This window comes from Taeniopygia guttata, chromosome 3 (genome assembly GCF_048771995.1).
Source record: "Taeniopygia guttata chromosome 3, bTaeGut7.mat, whole genome shotgun sequence".
In the NCBI taxonomy this organism is placed as follows: Eukaryota; Metazoa; Chordata; class Aves; order Passeriformes; family Estrildidae; genus Taeniopygia; species Taeniopygia guttata.
In genome coordinates this window covers 9,721,327-9,740,038 of record NC_133027.1, presented here as the reverse complement: position 1 = coordinate 9,740,038, position 18,712 = coordinate 9,721,327, and the positions used below count along the sequence as shown (strand labels likewise).

The window sequence follows — 18,712 nt, the reverse complement described above, 5'->3', positions numbered from 1 at the left end:
GCATTCAGCCAGACTGTGTGAGTTGCCCTCCAGGCCAGGGAACAGGCCCTGGCAGTAACAAGCACACCTCAGCCAGTTCACTGATTCAGATGTGGGCACAAAGAGCAATAACCACCTCAGCTTTCATGCTTCCCTGCCTTTCGCAGTAATTATCAACCTAGCCAGATGATTTAGAAAAGCATTTGCATTTCAGCTGTACAATGTTCACTGGAGGTTCAGTGCCCAGTCACAAAAGGCAAGCAGCTTTGTAAAAAAGATCTGAAACACAACACCCAACCTGAGTCGACAGGGGAAAGAAAACCAAGAATTTTAGACTTGTCTTGTGAAAGCAACAAATGTTAAGCGTAACACTGTGCTCCACATGCTGGATCTGAAATGCCATTCAGCAACCAGGCACTAAAGTGAGGGGAATAGAGATGTTCCAGAACATCATAATCTTCCCTTTGAAAGATACCCCAAAAAGAGAGGGGAAAGCAATTCCAGAGCTTCTGAACTGCTGTACATTTTTAGTTTGCTAGGTCCCAGTAGGGGATGATGCCTGAGCCCCTCCCAAAAAGAATATGTAAGCACAAATGTAAGGGCAGTAAGGAATTCACTGGTGCTCTTTCAAAATAATAAACATCATTATCCTCCACCCAGAAAAAAAGAATTAGGTCTGATTTGCGAAAAACATTTAACATGGAATTAATTTCAATAATAACTAGCAAATTAATTTCTGAAAGCATTACAAGGCAGAAGCCAATCAAGATTCTGCCAAAACAGTTTTTTAAAAATACTCTAACACTGAACTGAGATACACAAACTTATTTCTTTCCCTACTTAATTTTCATTCCTCCTCTATCACAATCTGTAAATTATTCATAAATCTCAATTTATGTCTAATTACACCACCGAACCTACAGCAAATGCACACCCTCGCATCCCGCGGCTAATTGCGCCTTGGTGGATCTGCGTGGGCTCTGAACAACAACGCAGAAGGCGCACACGGCCCGGAATGCCGAGTGTGCCCGGCTGGCTCCGAGCGCGGATGTGCTGCCCGGAGCCCCAGCATGGTGCCAGCCCTGCAGCGCCGCAGTGCCGGCGTGCCCTCTGCTGGAGCAGCCCGCTGTCCCAGCCCGCTGCCAGCCCTCACCAAAACCATTCTGGTCCCCCAGAGCCAGCTGGGGCTCCTCAGCCCCCGGCCCTCAGCCACAGCTCCTCCATCCACACCCTCGCTCAGCTCTGCTGCCAGAGTTACCCTGGGCTGGGCGCTGGAAATGCAGTGGCAAGGCTGCCTGAGCCCAGCAGCCCCGACTGGTGAGCTGAGAATCGCCACAGTTTGGGTTAGAAGGGACCCTAAAGAACATCCTGCTCAATATGGGAGAGACACCCTCCCCTAGACCAGGCCGCTCAGAGCCCCATCCAACCTGGCCCTGAACAGTTCCAGGGATGGGGCAGTCACAGCTTCTCTGGGTAACCTATGCCAATGGCTCAGCACCCTCAGAGTCAAGATTTTTTTCCTTACATTAATCTAAACCTTCCCTTCTTCAGCTTAAGGCCATTCCCCCTCGTAACCAGTCCCTCTGCTGCTTTCTTACAGCCCCTTCAGTACTGGAAGGGGTCTAGTGTCACCCTTCTCCAGGCTGAACAGGCTCTCTGAATCCTCACAGGTGAGTTGTCCCAGCTTTTTGACCACTTTTGTACCCTTCCTCTGGATCTGCTCCAACAGGTCCATGTCTTTCCTGTACTTGGGACCCCAGAGCTGGATGCAGCAGCACAGAGGCCTTCCACAAGTGCCAGAGAGATTCCACAGAGTGTATTTTTTCAAGCAAATCCCAGACATGATGCAGAGCATTCTCACACCTTTCTAGTCAGAAAGCACTGTTCTGCTGCAACAATTCGGGGCCCTTTCAATTTGGCATCCTCTGTCCCTTTTCCAGGAGAAAGGTGTATATCAGCATGTAATAAAATTAAATCTTGCCTTTCCTGGTTATCACTTACAGCCCTTTGAAAATCCTTGATGGATCCTTGATGAAAACCCTATGGCCCAAAATGTCAGCATAGAAAGTAAGCACTGCTCTAAACCCCATTTTATCAATCGTATTACAAAACAAAGTTTGATTTGATTAATATTCAAATATTTTCCTTCTATTGCCTGTAATTCCTCTAGGTCTTGATCCTGCAGTTATTCTCTCCCCCTCCATGCCTCTAACTGAACTCTGTGAACACTGTGGAGCTAAACCCCCACCACCTGTAAGTCAGCCTGAGTGCACACACTTCAAGGAGTTCTGTCAAGTCACAATATCAAAGGCTCAATCTGCTTCACTTCAAAAGAGTTAATCATGCAAATACAGCAAAGCATGTGCACATTTGCCAGGTCAAGACCTTATTTGCCTGTAACAATTAACATCCAACACAGAACTTAAAAGACAGACAGGAATAGGCTGAATGGGTTTTTTTTCCACTGGGAACAAATAAATAAGTTGAATGTGATCAAGTACAGCTAGAAGGTTAAGAAAACCACCATGAAGTTCAAAGTGAAAGTCTGAAGTTTGTTACTAATCCCTCAAATCTCATGCATGTGCCTTGCCCCCCTCCTTCCAAGGGCTTCACGCAGGGAAGTACACACCGGAATGGCTGCAGGATACGAGCCTGGGACTCGCAGTTGTGTGCAGAATTTGATCCCACTCAGTATTAATGCTATTTAATGCCTCCTTTCCCTTCAAAGATCCTTTTACTGCTCCATTTGTGACCTCAAACTTGTCTTCATACGCTTTTTATCTACTGCAAGGATTTCAACAAAATGGAGATCTTAGAGCTAACTCAAGCCCTTTGCCAGCCAGTGCACACCAACAAAGAGCACGCTTGATTTTACAGTATTTCATGAAAACTGGGGCTACAGTGACTTTCTTCTTATAAAGCCCACTTCTTAACACTGTCAGAAAAAGGAGATCCAGCATGTCTGACCTTTAAAACAACCACTAGCTTTGGGTACAGGAATCAAAAGCATCCCTTCTCTCAGGCAGCACAACCCAAGCTTTCACTTGGAAACTCTCAATTCAAGCCATACCAGAATTAATGTTGCTTGGTGACCCCGTGGGTATGCATTATGGTAGATTTTAATTACATGACCACATGCTGTTCTCCTCATCTGTTTTGCCTAGCAGAAGAGCAAGAACTCTAATATTTCTTTTTAATCAGCATGAATCCTTAGTGGTTCCTGAACCTATTGCTACACTGAGCTTGAATTTTTTTCGCCCCTCCTTCACATTACAGAAGCCATAAGGTGAAGGAATTTATCCTCACAACATGCCTGTATGGTCAGGAAAAAGCAACTCCAATGCACAGATTTTGAGGCCCCCCCCCAAAAAAAAAAAAAAAAGAAGGCCAATGTATGCAAAAAGGACAGGATGAAAACATAAATTAATACACACCCATGTACTCATACACTCTCTCATTTTAAGAGAGGAAGACAGTAAATATAGTAAATGTCTCCCTTAAATGTGCTATGCCTGTCAAACATCAGTAGTTATTTGTTCAGCTCTGAAAAAGAAAAAAACTTCACTAACAAATAACTTATAAAGAAGATTCAAAATAGATGCAGATACAAAGAGAAGGCACTAAAGGCTGGGTGGATTTTTGATAAGGCTGGGAAGGGAGAAGTTAATTGCTAAAAAAGCTAAGGTGTGGCTGGAAGAAATGCCTTTAAGAAAAGCAGTTTTTTCTTTTTATCACAGAAAATGGCAAATCTACAGGCAATAATTAAATATCACCTTGGTAGCAGTACCAAAGAGAAAACCAATTTCCCTCTTTCAATAGGACAAGAGTATTCTGACCTTTAAAAGAACTGCAACTGACTTTTCCTTTAATTACCAAATATAACCTTAAGGTTATGCAGTCCTACAACCCACTTGCCCTATTTTACAATTAGCATTTTTTAAAATTAAAAAATCCCTCCACTTTCTAATAATTTAGAATGCCATCACAGAAGTGAATTTCTTCTGTTAATGCTTCACAAACATTTTAATTAGAGATGCCATGATGCTGATTTTGCATAGTCCTGTTAAGCTGGGGAATAGGGCACTCTGGATTATTTAGACCCACAGTAAAGGCTTCACAAGTCAGATATGAAATCTCTTTTTGATATTCATCAGGTTTTTGTCATAGGGCCTTAACACATCTCTCGATCTTGACAGGACAAGACGACAGAGCCTCAAGCTGCACCAGGGAAGGTTCAGGTTGGACGTCAGAATTAATTTCTTCATTGGGAGTGGTTGTTAAACATTGGAATGGACTACCCAAGGAGGCACTGGAGTTACCAATCCCGGAGGTGTTCAAGAAACATCTGGACACGGCACTTGGTGCTCTAGTGTAGCTGACGAGGTGGTGATCCATCAAAAGCTGGGTCAATGATCTTAAAGGCTGTTTCCCACCCAAATGATCCTATGATTCGATCCTGGAGACCACAGTGAGCTTAGAGGATGCTTCTGCCTTGCTCACCATCCTTCCCCAGGGAAAAGAGGAGTGCTGGTCCTTCATGCAGGCCCCGAGGGCAGGGTGGGAGCGGCTGCTCCTCTGAGACCTCAGGGACAGTGCCAGGGTAAGGAGGAGCCACAAAACACAGACCTGGCTCCCCAGCTGGCCAAAACAGAGACAATCTGAAAATCGGTATCCAGAGACAAGGAAAATCCTACCATGCCTGCCTGCCTTCTCTAACCTACATGTCACCTCAGCGCTGTGACACTGGCTCCTTCCTCCAATTAGACAGTTTCAAAAAAAGCAAAAAAATATGTCCTCTCTCCCATTTTGCCCATTCTGCCCCTGAAGAGGTACACAGTAGTTTCTTCTTCAGATGTCTCATCTCACTGTGCTCTGACACAAATTTTACGTGTTAGATCTGCTGCCCATTGTAGCCTTGTTCTTCTCTGCTGTTCTTCAGGTACCTGCCTCTCTTACACTTCACTGCAAACTCTGGGGAAGGGTCACAGCTCTTGCTCATGGTGCTCCAGTATCCAGCAGAACAGGGCACTGCACAGACACTCTGGGGCAGCCACAGGATTGGCACCTCCCTCCAGGTTAAGCCATCTGCCTACATGCATGAGGTGTCAGCTCCCATGACAGATACTGGTAAAATGACATCTTGGTGAAATGTGACTGAAGCTCAACTCACCTGAACATAGGCAGCCAGTGGCACCTTGGATGCTGCACCGTATTCTCCTTGCTGTTTCAGGACAGTGCCAATGCCTTTATGTCCTCTGTCACTCCTGCCAGCCCTGTGCACACGCCCACGGTAATTTAGGGGTTCTCAAATGGTACAAGACACTTATGTCATGCAAAGTGGGCTCCCCCAGCCCACAGATGCTCAGCTACATCCTTTTCAACAGCACTGCACTGTTGTAAATGATGGGGATGGGAGTTTAGAAAATCAAACACAGACATCTGCAGACTGTTCTGCCCAGAAAAAGGCATCCTCATGCTATGTGAGATGCTTTGGGGTATCCAAAGGGCTTGTGTGCAGCAAGTCAATACCACATAAGATCTATGGGAAACCCACAACTTCTGAAGGCCAGGTAGAAAATCCCAGGGCATCTCTGAGTGTAATTTGTGTACAACTCTTCTGACCCTCAAGCATTTCAGCCTGGAGTTGAAGCCCCCCACTGCAGCTGTTTACAATGCAGATACTTTCCCCTTACGGCCAGAGAAGAGACATTTCCAGAGGGTGAGTCACATCATTCCCCTCCTCCCCACTGACCATATAAGCATGGACAGACTCAGATTAAAATATCCAGCTTACAGAGCGATAAATTACGACAGGTGAATCCCTCTGTTCCTTCCAGTAATACATTCAGACAAGACTCACTGGAATGAATCAATGGAAAGCATCCATCCTCAACCTCCCAGCTCATGGTTTTAAGTTACTCTCACACAACAAACTATATAATATATCATATTTAGTCAGCTGAAAAAAATGTAACTGATGAGATAAATGTTATTCTCGTCAGGCTCCACCAGTTTTCTTCTTCATGAAGAATAAAATGTCAGGAGGCCTCACCAGAGGAGAAATCAGGAAAGTTCATTTCACTTGAGAAGAGCAACTGAGTGCTGAAAATCTTCCCAGAAAGAGACATGGTAACAGAAAACCCCGCAGAGGGGCCACAGTACAAAGTCTGTTTCCCCTCTTTATAGACAAGCTGATTTTATCAACTTACTCTTAAACTATGCAAAATGAAGTTAGGTGACAACAACCCAGTTTAACACCTCAGGTGTAGCCAGATTCTTTCTTCCACAGAGCTGTGTAGACAAATTACATAATATAAGCAGGCCTTGCTGCATGAAAAAAGCAACTGCACATCCTCTTCTGTTATCTGCCCATGTCTGGCCCTTCCCTGCCCTTAAAGAAACTTTAACGATATTGTGCAAGTCACAGGCTCAAGGAATAGGTGTAAATCAGTACTGAATAACAAGCCCCAGAATACTCATTTTTAGCCAGGAGCAGTTCCTCAGCTGACGCTATGGAATAGCCACATGACACTGGCACACAAAAGGAAACACTGCAGGAGCGAGAACAAGCTGTCAGGGATGAGGAGGGTGAAGAGAACAGATTCCTCTGCCAGCATTGCTGCTTTTACCATAGTTATATATAGCATAAGGTGCAGAAGAAATGCAGATCTCACTTGCTGTACAGCATTTCTTTGCAACACTGCCACATGTTTATCTGCAAAACGGATTGTTTAAATAGGCTTTCATCAACTATCTTCTCACAAGTTTCAGTTACACTACAGGTCACGGTCTATACCAGGTAACCACATACTCACATCACTCTGACATTACAGTTATTGCTAAAACATTAGAAAAAAAGAGCAGGAAAGAGCAGATGGCCACAGCATGCAACAGGGTGTGTCCCCTTATGGTAAATGGACAGAGAAATGCACATTTTGGGAGTGGTTCAGCAGGCAGCTAAAGAAGATTTAACAGAACACCCTAAATGCACCTTTTCCTACCAGCTTGACAGAGAGTCCCACGGACAACAGCTTAAGTGGATGTGCACTGTAGGTACACAATGTGTGGTAGCTGGGAGTGGGGCTGCAGCCGAGCCTCATCTCCAGGGGGCTACAGCTGTGAAAAGCAGCTGAACAGTACTGAAAGCAATGAGCCATGGAGTGCCAAGGTGCACTGACCAACCATGGAAGAGAACAGAGGGCACGCAGGGGCACTGTATGAATGATAAGGGTATAAAGGTTGAGCTAAAGAACAAGAAGAGCAGACACTTGAAGCCTTCTGGTGGGGGATGGTGTGTGTATGAGTGGGTGCTTGAAGCCTTCTGAAGTGATGGTGTTACCCTGTGTGGGTTGAAGCTTTCTGATCTTGTATGATGATACTCTGTGGATTGTGGCCATCTCAACAGCAACACAGGGTGATCCTGATATAATCCTGAGGTGATTTGGGCAGATGACTGCAGACCCAAGAGCATTAAGATGGTGGAGCCAGGTGGACTAGGAGCCTGGGAGCCAAGCAGGCAGACCAAGGACCTGAGAGCCCAGAAGTCTGGAAAACTTATGAGACACCAACCCAAAGAAGGGTGCTGCATATACTGGTACAAAAGAAATAGAGTGAGGCTATGCACTTTGCTTATTTAGAAAGAGATGGCTTGGGAGCTAACACACAAATTGCCTTTTTATTAAAATGTGGGAGTACCACCTGCACTTTTGCTCATGCTGCTGCCTGCCACTCTCTGCAGCTGTGGTGGGGTGAGCCTCGTGCCCCCTGCCACACAGTCTGGTGGGGTCCCAGGGCAGTGCTGGGTTCCCCCTGAATGGCAGAGCGTGTGGTGGGACACAGAAGTGGTGTGGCAGAGATGGAGGTGGCAAATGGCATGACCACAGTGGTGGCTGGTGCCCCAGCAACAGCGCAGCCCCCGAGGAGGGCGGGGAGAGGTTTGCTGGGTCACTGCTGCATAAGCGCTGAAAAAAAACAACCTGAAGCTCTGGCACAGAAAACATGTAAGAAAACTTTCTGAAATTGTATCATGGCTGTTTTGACTCCAATAGTGCACATGCTATAGATGGGATTAATTTCACCTATTTTAAGTCACATGCTGTGCTTTCAAACATTTACTCTGCAGGTATAGTGAAAAAGACAATCTGGCCAAATAATGTTTTATATGGACGCTTCCTTGTAAACTTCTCTTACTAAGGATTTTAAAAGCTGTGTCTAGGTAATAGACCCATTCAAATAAGCTTCTATATATTTACTTCATGTTTCTGTACAAAGTCTACTACTGATACATATATTAGAGAAACTAATGAGTAGCAGAACTTACAAAAAGGTTAATTGGTTTCTATTTGTTGATCCATAATGAAAAATGCCTTAAAGGCAACAACAGTCATCATGACTTTTAGTTCCTGGAATAAAAAGTTCAATTACTGAGTGGATAATGGAATACGCATAATGAAATAGGATTTGCAGAAATGGTACAGACTGTGTTGTCCTACCAAGGACCTTGACCTGGAGAGGCTGTGATTGATGATGAAGCATCTGCTACATCATGACAGAAATAATCCAAGCTGATTAAGAAAGTGATCACTAACACAGGTGTGATTAAATATTTACCATAAATTGAACCACATCTTCAGGCTTGTGCTTTGCTGATTTGAAGGCAGCCAGTCGGGTAACGACAACAATGTGATACTCGACATGGCCAGACATCATCTTCCCACGGATTTCCTGGTATTCCGGCACCGACAAATCCAGCCCAGTGTGAGTATTCTGAATTTGCCTAGGGAAGAAAATACACAAAGTTCAGGCACTGGCACAAAGACTTTTAGCTGTCCCTCTTCCCAGTTACAAGCCCAAGAAAATCAATGCAAAGGCTCTCACTGGAACAGGACATCACATAGACCCTGCCCCAAACACTCCCTACTCTGTAACAAGACAAATTTGGACATGGCCTGTTTCCTATATTCCATCCCAAAGCACATGCTATGAGCCTCTGCAGGCAACGTGCCAAGAACAAATTTCTGTGAAGAGATGTGGATTCATTCAGAATGGGATTTCACTTGCAGGAGTTGAAAGTGCTCTTAGCCCAGCATGGCAGGTGAGAAGATCCAATGATCTCTCATCAGGTTTATTCTGAGACAAAGGTTTGTTCATAGTGACTCATGCTGAGCCCTACCCACCTCTCCTTTAAGTAAGGACATACCCAGAAATGACAGAAACAATAACTGAAAGGTGCCATGAAAGAAAGAAGGAACTCCCTGGAGCACAGGGACAACTTGAGGTTTGTGGAGAGCCAGCCAGGGAAGTGGATTAAAGCTGAAATACAAAGGAAGCTGCTGGAGCAGACTGATGGGCCAATTGCAGTTTCCACTTGTGAAGACTCTTGAGGAAAATTAAACAAACATCAGGACTGAGCAAGTTAAAGGAAGACATGATCACTCAGAGCTGCCTTCTGGTTTTGTTGCCAAACAGCCTAAAGGGCACACGAGCCAAAACATCTAAGCTTTCCCACAGAAGATCCTACTGGAAAAAGAACTGCCTGTCCTTTCATACACAGTTAAAGCATAGCATTAACCTCTGAGAGCTCCAGCAGTCATAACCACCCATGGCTCCTCCTGGAGGAAAAATGTAACAGGGGAGTTGCTGCTGCAGTTTAGTCAATGCATTTTTTTCCTCCTGACCGCTTCAGAGCCATGGAACTGTAGTGTCACCTTCCCCCTGGACTGCCATCTGAAAATAATTATGACATATTTGCAAGAGGAATGCCAGGTCATATTAGAGTGCTCACACATCAAGAGTAAGACGAAGCTGTTGGAGGATTAATTGGTACATTTAATGAAATAAACAGTCTGTTTCAATAGCCTGAAAACTAAAACTGATCAAAGATTCCTTCCCCAAAATTACATTATGCCAAGCCACAGAACACTTTCTGTCACTGGAACCAAGTATTCTGCCAGAATCAGAAGTTCACCATTCAGAGGACTGAATACCCTCTGAACATATCTCTGAATACATTCTTCCTATGTGTGAGTGAATCTTTTTTCAGAAAAAAATAGAAGGACCATTTAAAAGAAAACCAAAATAGGATAATTAAACTTTTTTTCTGCCTTTTTAAACCTTAACCATGAGGATTATCAAGTTCCATCTTCTCTGGGTGTCTTGTGGACTGCAGAGTTCTTGTGGAATTCTACCTCTTCCTTCAGGAAGTTTAGAGTCATTAACACAGCTGCCCTTTCACCTAAGGATACACAATGCATAGAACTTAATAATAATAAACACTTTCAAGAGGCTTAAACAATCTAGTTTCAAACAAACTTTCAAAAGATTCCTCTCATGTCAAAACTTGATCAGTTCTTATGAAACCTGAGATTCCCCAGGAGGGCAACCTCTGAATTTCTAATTCAAAGCTTGAATAAAAAGCCTTTTAAAGAGAGTATCTTGAAAGTTCCTGATAAATAGGATAACAATAAACAAGGACACAGTTTTGTACCCAATCCTCTTTGCAAGCCATATTTAAAGCATTAGGGTTTTAACAATAGCTCTACCATCTCCAGTCTTTTGACGATGCTATTCTGTCTGCTCTGATTCTGTTCTCATGCTCTGCCAGTCAAAGACTTTACACATCCAGACAAAGTTTTGTTCTCAGTTACACGTGGTAGGCTCTCAAACACAGGACCAGAAGTGCCTGTGTGTGAATACACAGGTGCCTGGCTTTCACACAGCAGCCTGTGGGAGCTGTGAGTAACAACCATCACCTGGAACTCTGCCTCTTTCGGGAGCAGCCAAAATGCCAGTAACATCAGCTGGATCTGGACCTTTAGACATTACACCTGCAGCAGAGGATATGCTCTTAAAAGAGACTTACAGATCACAATAGCCCTAAACACTATTAAGATCAACAAAGGGCTTTGCCCACTCTGGCAGAAAAAGTATAAAGTATATATATTTTTCTGTATAAAGGAGCAACTCCTCATCTGCAGCCACCTCCAGCCCAAATTTGCCCCCGTGAATTCCTGGAAATATGGACAGTAGATTAAGCCACCTGATGGGGATTAAGATAAAGGCAGTACTATTGCCCAAGTTATCTCAAGCCTAAGGAGAGGTAAATAAGAGTGTAACACTGCAAGGAGTCCACGGAGATCAGCTCAACAACCATGCTGAAGGTCAGCTCTTGACTGGAGGAGACCATAGTCCACTGACTCTAAAGAAGAGACACTCAGCACAGGACATTCACACGCACATGTAGGCCTGAGGTTTATTTATCCCTTCTGATGGGGCATAACAGGCTCAACTACACAGGCATGTGAGGCAGCTGTCATGTCTTAAAAGTCACCCAAAGCACCCCCAGATTTATTTCTGGGGCTTTCTATCAGAGGATTTGTACATGATTCAGTGTAGCAAAAGTGCAAAACTCCACCCTGCAGGGGAGGTGCTTGGGCATGTCCACATATACCTGAATGTCTATTAATTAACCCATTAAACTTTGTGTTTTGTGGAACCCTTACCACAAAAAGGGCGAAGAAGGACCAACAAAACACTGCTGGATCCATGAGATTAGTGATTATCTTTCTACTTAATTGTTTTCTCTCTGCCTTTCCTCCCCTCTTTTCTGTGTCTTTCTCTCTCACATTTTACTTCATAAAATCTGCATCATTGATTTTAGCATATGATCTCATTTGTGCGTTAATTTGGGTAGAAGCATCTCTCTCTAATAATCACAATAATCACAACTTAACAGCTCTCCAGATGTGCAGTCACTCAGAGGTTGTGACTGCAGCTATGGCAGCCAAAAGCTCTGTCACTCATACTCGGGAAGGACTCACTAACCCAGGAAGGGCGTGAGTTACCAGTCCTCCAAAGGACCTGTGGATGTGGCACTGGGAACAGGGTTTAGTGGTGGGCATGGCAGTGCTGGGTTAATGCTCGGAGTTGATGATCTTAAAGGTCTTTTCCATCTCAAATGAGTCTCTGATTCCACTTCTGTTAACACAGAGTATAAATGACTAATTAACCTGCTTTTCACCTCTAGTATAAATAAAAGGAGTAACAACCAGTGAACCATCCTCGATGACCTTTAGCTGGAAACAGCAACCATGTACATTTGTTCTGAGACGGCACAATGACAACTTCTCTGTAAGAGCTGCTGCATTAGAGAGTTCTGAAACTGCAGTGAAGTTAATAAGTACCTTATCTATACCCAGGGTTTTTCTTTTAAAGTTGTTAGAAATCTGTGCTAAAATGTCATGGGAAACTATTAGAGGGAGGGGGAATAGCTACATTTTTGTTTGTTTGCTTTAGGCCTTATGATCACTTTCATTATCATCTCCTACAAGAAACCCAGCCCTATTATCTTCTATAGCAATAGGATTTCTTTTTAAATATAAAACTGATTCTAAACAAACAGAAATCAGCAGGGAGGCTGAGGAAACAGAGCATACTACCCAAAGTGCTCCCTAGTTCTTGCAATGCCTTCAAAATAAGCAGCCTTAATGTTTTAACTAATTAAATACTGTTATTATTATTCAAACAGAATCAGCACCTGCAAACCCCAAGACAGAATATAGTTTCACTGCATGAAAAAAATTATTTTTACACTTGTGGCTTTTTTAAAAAAGCAGCAAAAGGAGAAAACTGGTTGTTTAACTTGGACATACTGGCTTATTGCTTCTACTCTTTATTTGAATCTAGTTTATCTCCAGTTTACACTTCTGTCTACAAAACAGACAGTACACTGGAGACCTGGGCGCATGGTTAGCCTTCCTAACAGAAACCACTTCACTCAAACACAAGGAGACCATTCATACCAGCAACACTGCTGTGAATCAGATCATTGCACAATCAGATCATGCAGGATTGGCCCAGAACACAGGAAGTGCAGCTGAACTGAGCAGCTTCCACAGTTCATGGAAGAGCTGGGGCTTCATTCCTGTTTTTTTATTTGCATATAATAATTAAATTATATTTTAATTAATCTACTTTCTGTGCTGAAAGGCCAGCATGGGGAGTGGCTAATAGCCACCTCCAGGAAGAAGGTAAAACAAGAGATGCAAGTGCTGTGACCAGAGAAATACTTATTCCAGCATCTGTGTGGCCAGAAGAGCAGTCTGTGCTTCCTGCCTTCACAAACTCAGCCCTGCCAGCAGCTCCCAGCTCCAACAACCTCTCTCCAGAAGGCACCAAAGTGTTAACAGAAGGAGAAAAAAATGTACAACTAGCTTTATTTATTAAGTGAAGGCAAAGTACTCATTAAATAATTTATTTCTCTGTATAGTCTAACTCAAATATACTGAGTTAGATAATATAGGCTCCCCAGAGAAGTGATCACAGCACCAAACCTGACAGGGTTCAATAAGTGTTTGGACAATGCTCTCAGGCACATGGTGAGATTCTTGGGATCTCCTGAACTGCACCAGGAGTTGGACTCAATGATCCAAGTAAGCATATTCTATGATTCCATGGTTTGTATTACCACAGCAACTAGGAACCCTATTCCCAAAACAAGTATGTGGAAAAAAAGAATGGAAAAGGGCACAACTATACAGATATTTCACCTCAGAAGCTAGAAATTTTGTTCACTTGCTAAAGTCTTAATCCCACACATACCAAATATTACCAAACTTTATCACTGAAAGCATTTCCGTTTCAGTGGGACAATTTGCAAGTGGGTCTTTTTCAATCTAACAATTGTAAATTAATCCAGGTATTTGGATTTCCATTTCCAAGGCTAAACTCAATGTAAAGTCAGTCCTACAAAACATCTGTAAGTCATATCAGATACATTTGAAGGTTTAAGGTCACAGCTTCAAGGAAAGACCAGCCCCGATACAGCCAAATATTTAAGGATTAAAATAATGTCTTTGAAGTTAAAGTGACTGAAATAGTCATTATTTATGTCCTAGGAGGTAAGGACCTTGCTGAATCAACACTTATGCTTCTCATGTCTCATCTGATAGCAAATTGCTTTCATGTGGTCTCAAATATCTCGTGGGGATTAAAACAAAAAGGAGAGAGAGAAAGAGATCTATCAGTTTCCCTATAAAAGGTTGCCATAAACGCTTTGTTTTTGAGATATTTCTCATCAGGATTCCTTTACCACACCTAGTTAAAAACAGGGTTTAGAAATTTAATGCAACAGAAAGCAGCGCCCTTGCACCGCGCAGGGGACAGCTTCGAGGAGGTGGGAAAGGAGAATAATAAACTCCTGCTGCCCATCCCTGTGCTCCCAGGCAGAGGGGCCCGAGGAGGGCTCGGGATACGGGATACAGGACACAGCAGCGGGAACGGGCACCAGCCCAAGCACCGGGGACATCGCCGCACAGCCCAGGACAATCCTAATTCCGGCCCACACACCTCGAAACACCGACAAGTAAAAGATTGCCTGGAGGGCGACAGCACACGCTGCGCCAGAATGGACCCGGAGTTATCGCAAGAGGAAAGGGAACACAGGACGGGATCACACAGGGACCTCCCCCGGCTGTGAAATGCAGGAAAACTGGAGAACATCCGAAGCGCCCCGGGGCAAACCTACACAGCGCCGCCCGGCTTCCCCTCAGCCTCCGCTGCCCCGCTCCTTCCCTTCCCTTTTCCCTTTCCCTTCCCGCCCGTCCTCCCCCGTGCCCGGCGCGACTGCCCCGCCGAGCCCAGCCCAGCCCAGCCCAGCCCGCAGCGGGCGCGGGGCGCTGCGGCCCGCCCGGTACCTGGTGGTGAGCAGCACGGCGGGCGCCGCGCCGCGCGGCTCCATGGCCGCGGGAGGAGGTCCCGCCTCCCTTCCCGGGCCGGACCCGCCGCCCGGCCGGATGTCAGGCGCCGCCGGCTCCGGTGCAAAACGAGCCGGGGGAAGAAAACGTCCGGGACCGGGAGGAAAAGAGGAACGCGGCTCGTAGTCGGCAGGATTCGAACCTGCGCGGGGAGACCCCAATGGATTTCTAGTCCATCGCCTTAACCACTCGGCCACGACTACACCGACGGGCGGCAGTGCCGCCGCGAGAGCCCCACGAACTCATCCCGCGCCTCCCCTTCCTCCCGGCACCCGAACTGCCCCGGGCCTCGGGGCGGCCCTGGGCGCTTCTCCTCCTCCTCACGGGAAGCGCTCGCACGCGTTCCCGCTGGAACGATGGGCACGGCTCTGCTTCCCCAGCCGCGTCCCGGGCAGCGCCGGCCGGGTGCAAGGCACGGCCACCCCCGCAGCCTGGCTGCGTGTTCGGAAGTTTTTGGGAAGAAGAGGGAAGCAGCTGGTCCTTGTGCTGCCCCTCAGCACCCGCGGCAGGCTGGGCGGACCTGGGCGCTCGGGTATCCCGCGGCTTCTCTGCGCTGCTGGGCGGGGCTCCTGCCGGGAAGCGCTTGGGAAAAACGCTTCGCACCGCGGACAGCTTTGTGGAATCACGGAATTACAGAGTCGTTATGGTTGGAAAACACCTCTACGATCATGGGATCCGATCGTTTACCCATCCACCATATTCACCACTAAACCATAACCATAGGTCCACGTGTTTATTTGAACACTTCCAGAGACAGCAAGTCCACAACTTCCCTGAGCAGCCTGTCTCAATGCCACCCATTCAGTGAAGAATTTTTTCCTAATTTCCAATTTAAACCTCTTTAGGTGCAACTCGAGGCTATGCCTTTATCTGTCACTTGTTACTTGGGAGCAGAGACCGACCCCCACCTGGCTGCACCCTCCTTTCAGGTGGTTGTAGAGAGTGATAAGGTTCCTGCTGAGCCTCCTTTTCTCCAAGTTAAACACCACCAGCTCCATCAGCTGCTCCTCCTCACATTTGTGCTACAGACCCTTCTCACCAGCTCTGTTGTCCTTCTCTGGACAGACAGAAACCACAGCCAGGAAATATTATAAAAGTAATAAAAAACAGGTGCTGACGCTGCATCAGTGCAGCCAGCCTCCAAACAGGCTCAGGACCTCAAGTGGGTATGCAGCTGTGTCCCCAGAGAGGAGCAGCCCTTGAAGGAGGACCTAGTGAGTGGATTAACACTTTTCACCCCAGAAAGGAACAGCTGGAGGAGTTTGGGAGTGATGGAATTGTCAAAATTAAGAGAGATCCAAAGTGGCAAACACAGAACAATCTTTTGGTGCTTGTGGCGAAAGAAGAAATCTGCAATGTGAAACCCACGAGTCAAAACAAAAAAAAAAAGGGAGACTTCATAGGTGGGATTCCTTCCTAAATCCCCATTGTTTTCTCTCCCTGCCACTACAAACCTTTTGTTAAGCAGAGTGTAAGCACCACCACCCAGCTGCAGTCTTTCTGGAACAGGAGCTGCAGTTTCTGGATGTGCTGCAAGCCACCAGAAAATGCTTTTGGAGCACTGATCATTCTCATGTGGCCTCTGAAGGGTTAAAAAGCCCTGGGGTGGAGTTCCTGAAAGCATATAATGAATAGTTTTATGGCTAAACAAATTGCTTCTCTAATGGCATTTTTATTTCCATTTGACTTCCTGGATAGTGCCATTTATTCAGATAGTAACAAGGAGTAAGCAGCTGGCAGTTTGCTGTCTGAGACAGCAAAAATAGAGCAGGACCCGAGCCCATGAATTCCCACTGAACCTTGCTGAGCAGAGTCCTTCCAGGTGTTGCCAAGTGCCTGTGGAGGTGCTTCAGAAGCTGGGGATTTTCTCCCCAAACAGGAGTGTCTGCTTGGCCCCAGTAAGCTGCCACTCTTTGTCCAGGAGAGGCTGTGCATGCTATGTCTGTGTACTCATGGAGAAGTCCAAGCACTGCCTGTTTTCTGACTTCCTAACAAGTCTTATCATGTATGGCATTTTTATAACTCCACAGCCCATATCATCGTAACATATGAATAAAACAAGTGCCTCAATGGTGCTGAGTCTGAAGTTGTGGAAGTAATCAGCTGATTCTCCCACAAGGTTAGGGCAGTCTTTGTTCAGATGGTGACAGTGACTGTGAAGAGGGAACCTCTGCACAGAAGGTGGACACAAATCAAACCTGTCAGGAAAAAACTAATATGCCAATAGAGCTATCTGCAGGAGCTAAGCATCGACTTGCCTCTTTGAGAAGCAACCTCCCAGAATATTTGGAGTTTGATTCCCATGTTGCTTTGGATGTTACACAGAAAATGTCTTCCACTTAACCATTTTTTAAACTCAATTATCCACTGGAAACCTGCAGGGGAAAGCCTATGGGAGAATGTGCAAAAAATCTGAGAACCAATACCAGTAACAGTCATCACTTATAAACTTACATTTTCCTGCCTACTACTTGGATTACTCTCAGCTGTTCCTTTCTCTTACTCCCCTTTGCATCAGTTAAATTCTCTATGAAAAAAGGAAAGACAAAGAAACTCTCTGAGGTTTCAGGACTATTTTCTTCGGGATTTATGGCTTTTTTCCCTGCCTCTTAGCTCTGCAGTACTGACTGGTATAGTATATTGCTTGACTTACTTTTATCCATTCCTTTTCTGTTTTTTTTTTCCTTTCTTTGCATACCCTAACAAACTGAATCAGCATATTCATGCAGTCTGTATTTACTAGCCTAATTTATGCACAGCCTCTGTATTAAAACTATTAATTAATTTGCATAGAATAACTGCCTAAATAAGAATCCATGTTCTTTTACTGCAGGAATGTGTGGTACTGTACTAGACTCTCTGTGGTTTCTGCATAAATGAGGCAAGGCCAAAGATGACTGCTCCAAGTGGGAGAAGATACTCAAAGAAAAGGTAAGTGATTTCAGTCAAAAGCTTCTAGAAAGTGAAGGAAAAGAATGAGTGGGAGAGTGGGAGACAAGTAATTAAGCTCAACAGGACATTGAAGGAGGTGTTGTTTTTTGGTTTTTGGTTTTTTTTTTTTGTCTTCCAGGTGTCTGAGCATTGGGAAGTGTCTATATAAGAGGAACTCATGCTGAAAAACAGTATCATCCAGGAAGGCTAAATAATATCCCTCCCAACACAGAGGTAATGGAGAAGCCAGGTTTTATACAAAGAGGTTGTGGGGAGTGCATATAGCCTCTTTAGAGGTGTAGCTGTTTCATGAGTCAAGTGGCTGTTTCTGGTTTCAATACCACCATCATAAAAAATCTTTTAGCTGCCATTTCACAGAAGCAAAAGGAAAATGAGTTATTCTTAAAACTCAGACACCTACTATAAGTAAATCCCAACTGCAATACAATATCCTTATAAATGTCTTGATTTTTGGGACACCTTTTGAACATTTGGGTTCAGCAGTATGGTTCTGCTGGTCTGGGAGTACCTACTACATAACTATTTTATGGCTTGTGTCCTGAGCTGGCTTCCTTGATAACCTTGTTTTTACACTGACATAGCCTAGGTTTTCACTTTACCCAGTTGCTTGTCACTTTGCGGTATGAAACAAGAATATTTTCCCTCAGAGCTACTATGTCCAGCACTGGTAGGGCTCTCAGAGCAAAGGGCTCCTGGAGGCTCAGCAGCAGCTGGAAAACCGAGTCCATCTAATTTTTCCCCACTTCTTTCTTCCTTTCCATGACCGATGTTTCTACTCTCCTTCCACAGTACCTCTGCTCTTCTAACCACTGACTACACACAGGAGCAGGAACTGCAGGTGTTTCCTTCAGCACAAGGCAAAGCAAGGAAAAATAGTGTAAAGGGATTGAGGTGGTTCTTGTGCTTGTGAGTCAGCTCTTACCAGGTGAGGTGGGCATCCCCCGCCAGCCTGCACTGCTCTCTCACCAAACCTCTGCCCTGAAGCATCACAGATCAGGGAGACCTGGCTTTGAGCCCCCTCCCAAATC

General features: G+C 45.1%; 1 protein-coding gene and 1 non-coding gene across 4 annotated transcripts in view; both read right to left on the bottom strand.

Moving 5' to 3' along the window:
- HS1BP3 (HCLS1 binding protein 3) overlaps positions 1–14,839 on the bottom strand; it is a 52,459-nt gene extending 37,620 nt beyond the window's left edge. Inside the window, exons 1-3 of one of the 3 annotated variants that reach the window (XM_041714998.2) lie at positions 14,673–14,794; positions 10,093–10,213; positions 8,590–8,755 (exon numbers count right to left, since the gene is read on the bottom strand). In XM_041714998.2, coding sequence (XP_041570932.2) covers positions 8,590–8,688 — 99 coding nt within the window. In that variant the 5' untranslated portion in view covers positions 8,689–8,755; positions 10,093–10,213; positions 14,673–14,794. Of the gene's footprint in view, positions 1–8,589; positions 8,756–9,550; positions 9,665–10,092; positions 10,214–14,672 lie in introns of those variants that run through there. The other 2 variants (XM_030269978.4, XM_041714997.2) reach the window with 2 other exon arrangements.
- Positions 14,840–14,853: 14 nt separating this feature from the next.
- On the bottom strand, positions 14,854–14,935 carry TRNAS-AGA (transfer RNA serine (anticodon AGA)). Its single transcript has one exon. It is a non-coding gene; the product is annotated as a tRNA-Ser (tRNA).
- Between the last annotated feature and the right edge of the window lie 3,777 nt (positions 14,936–18,712).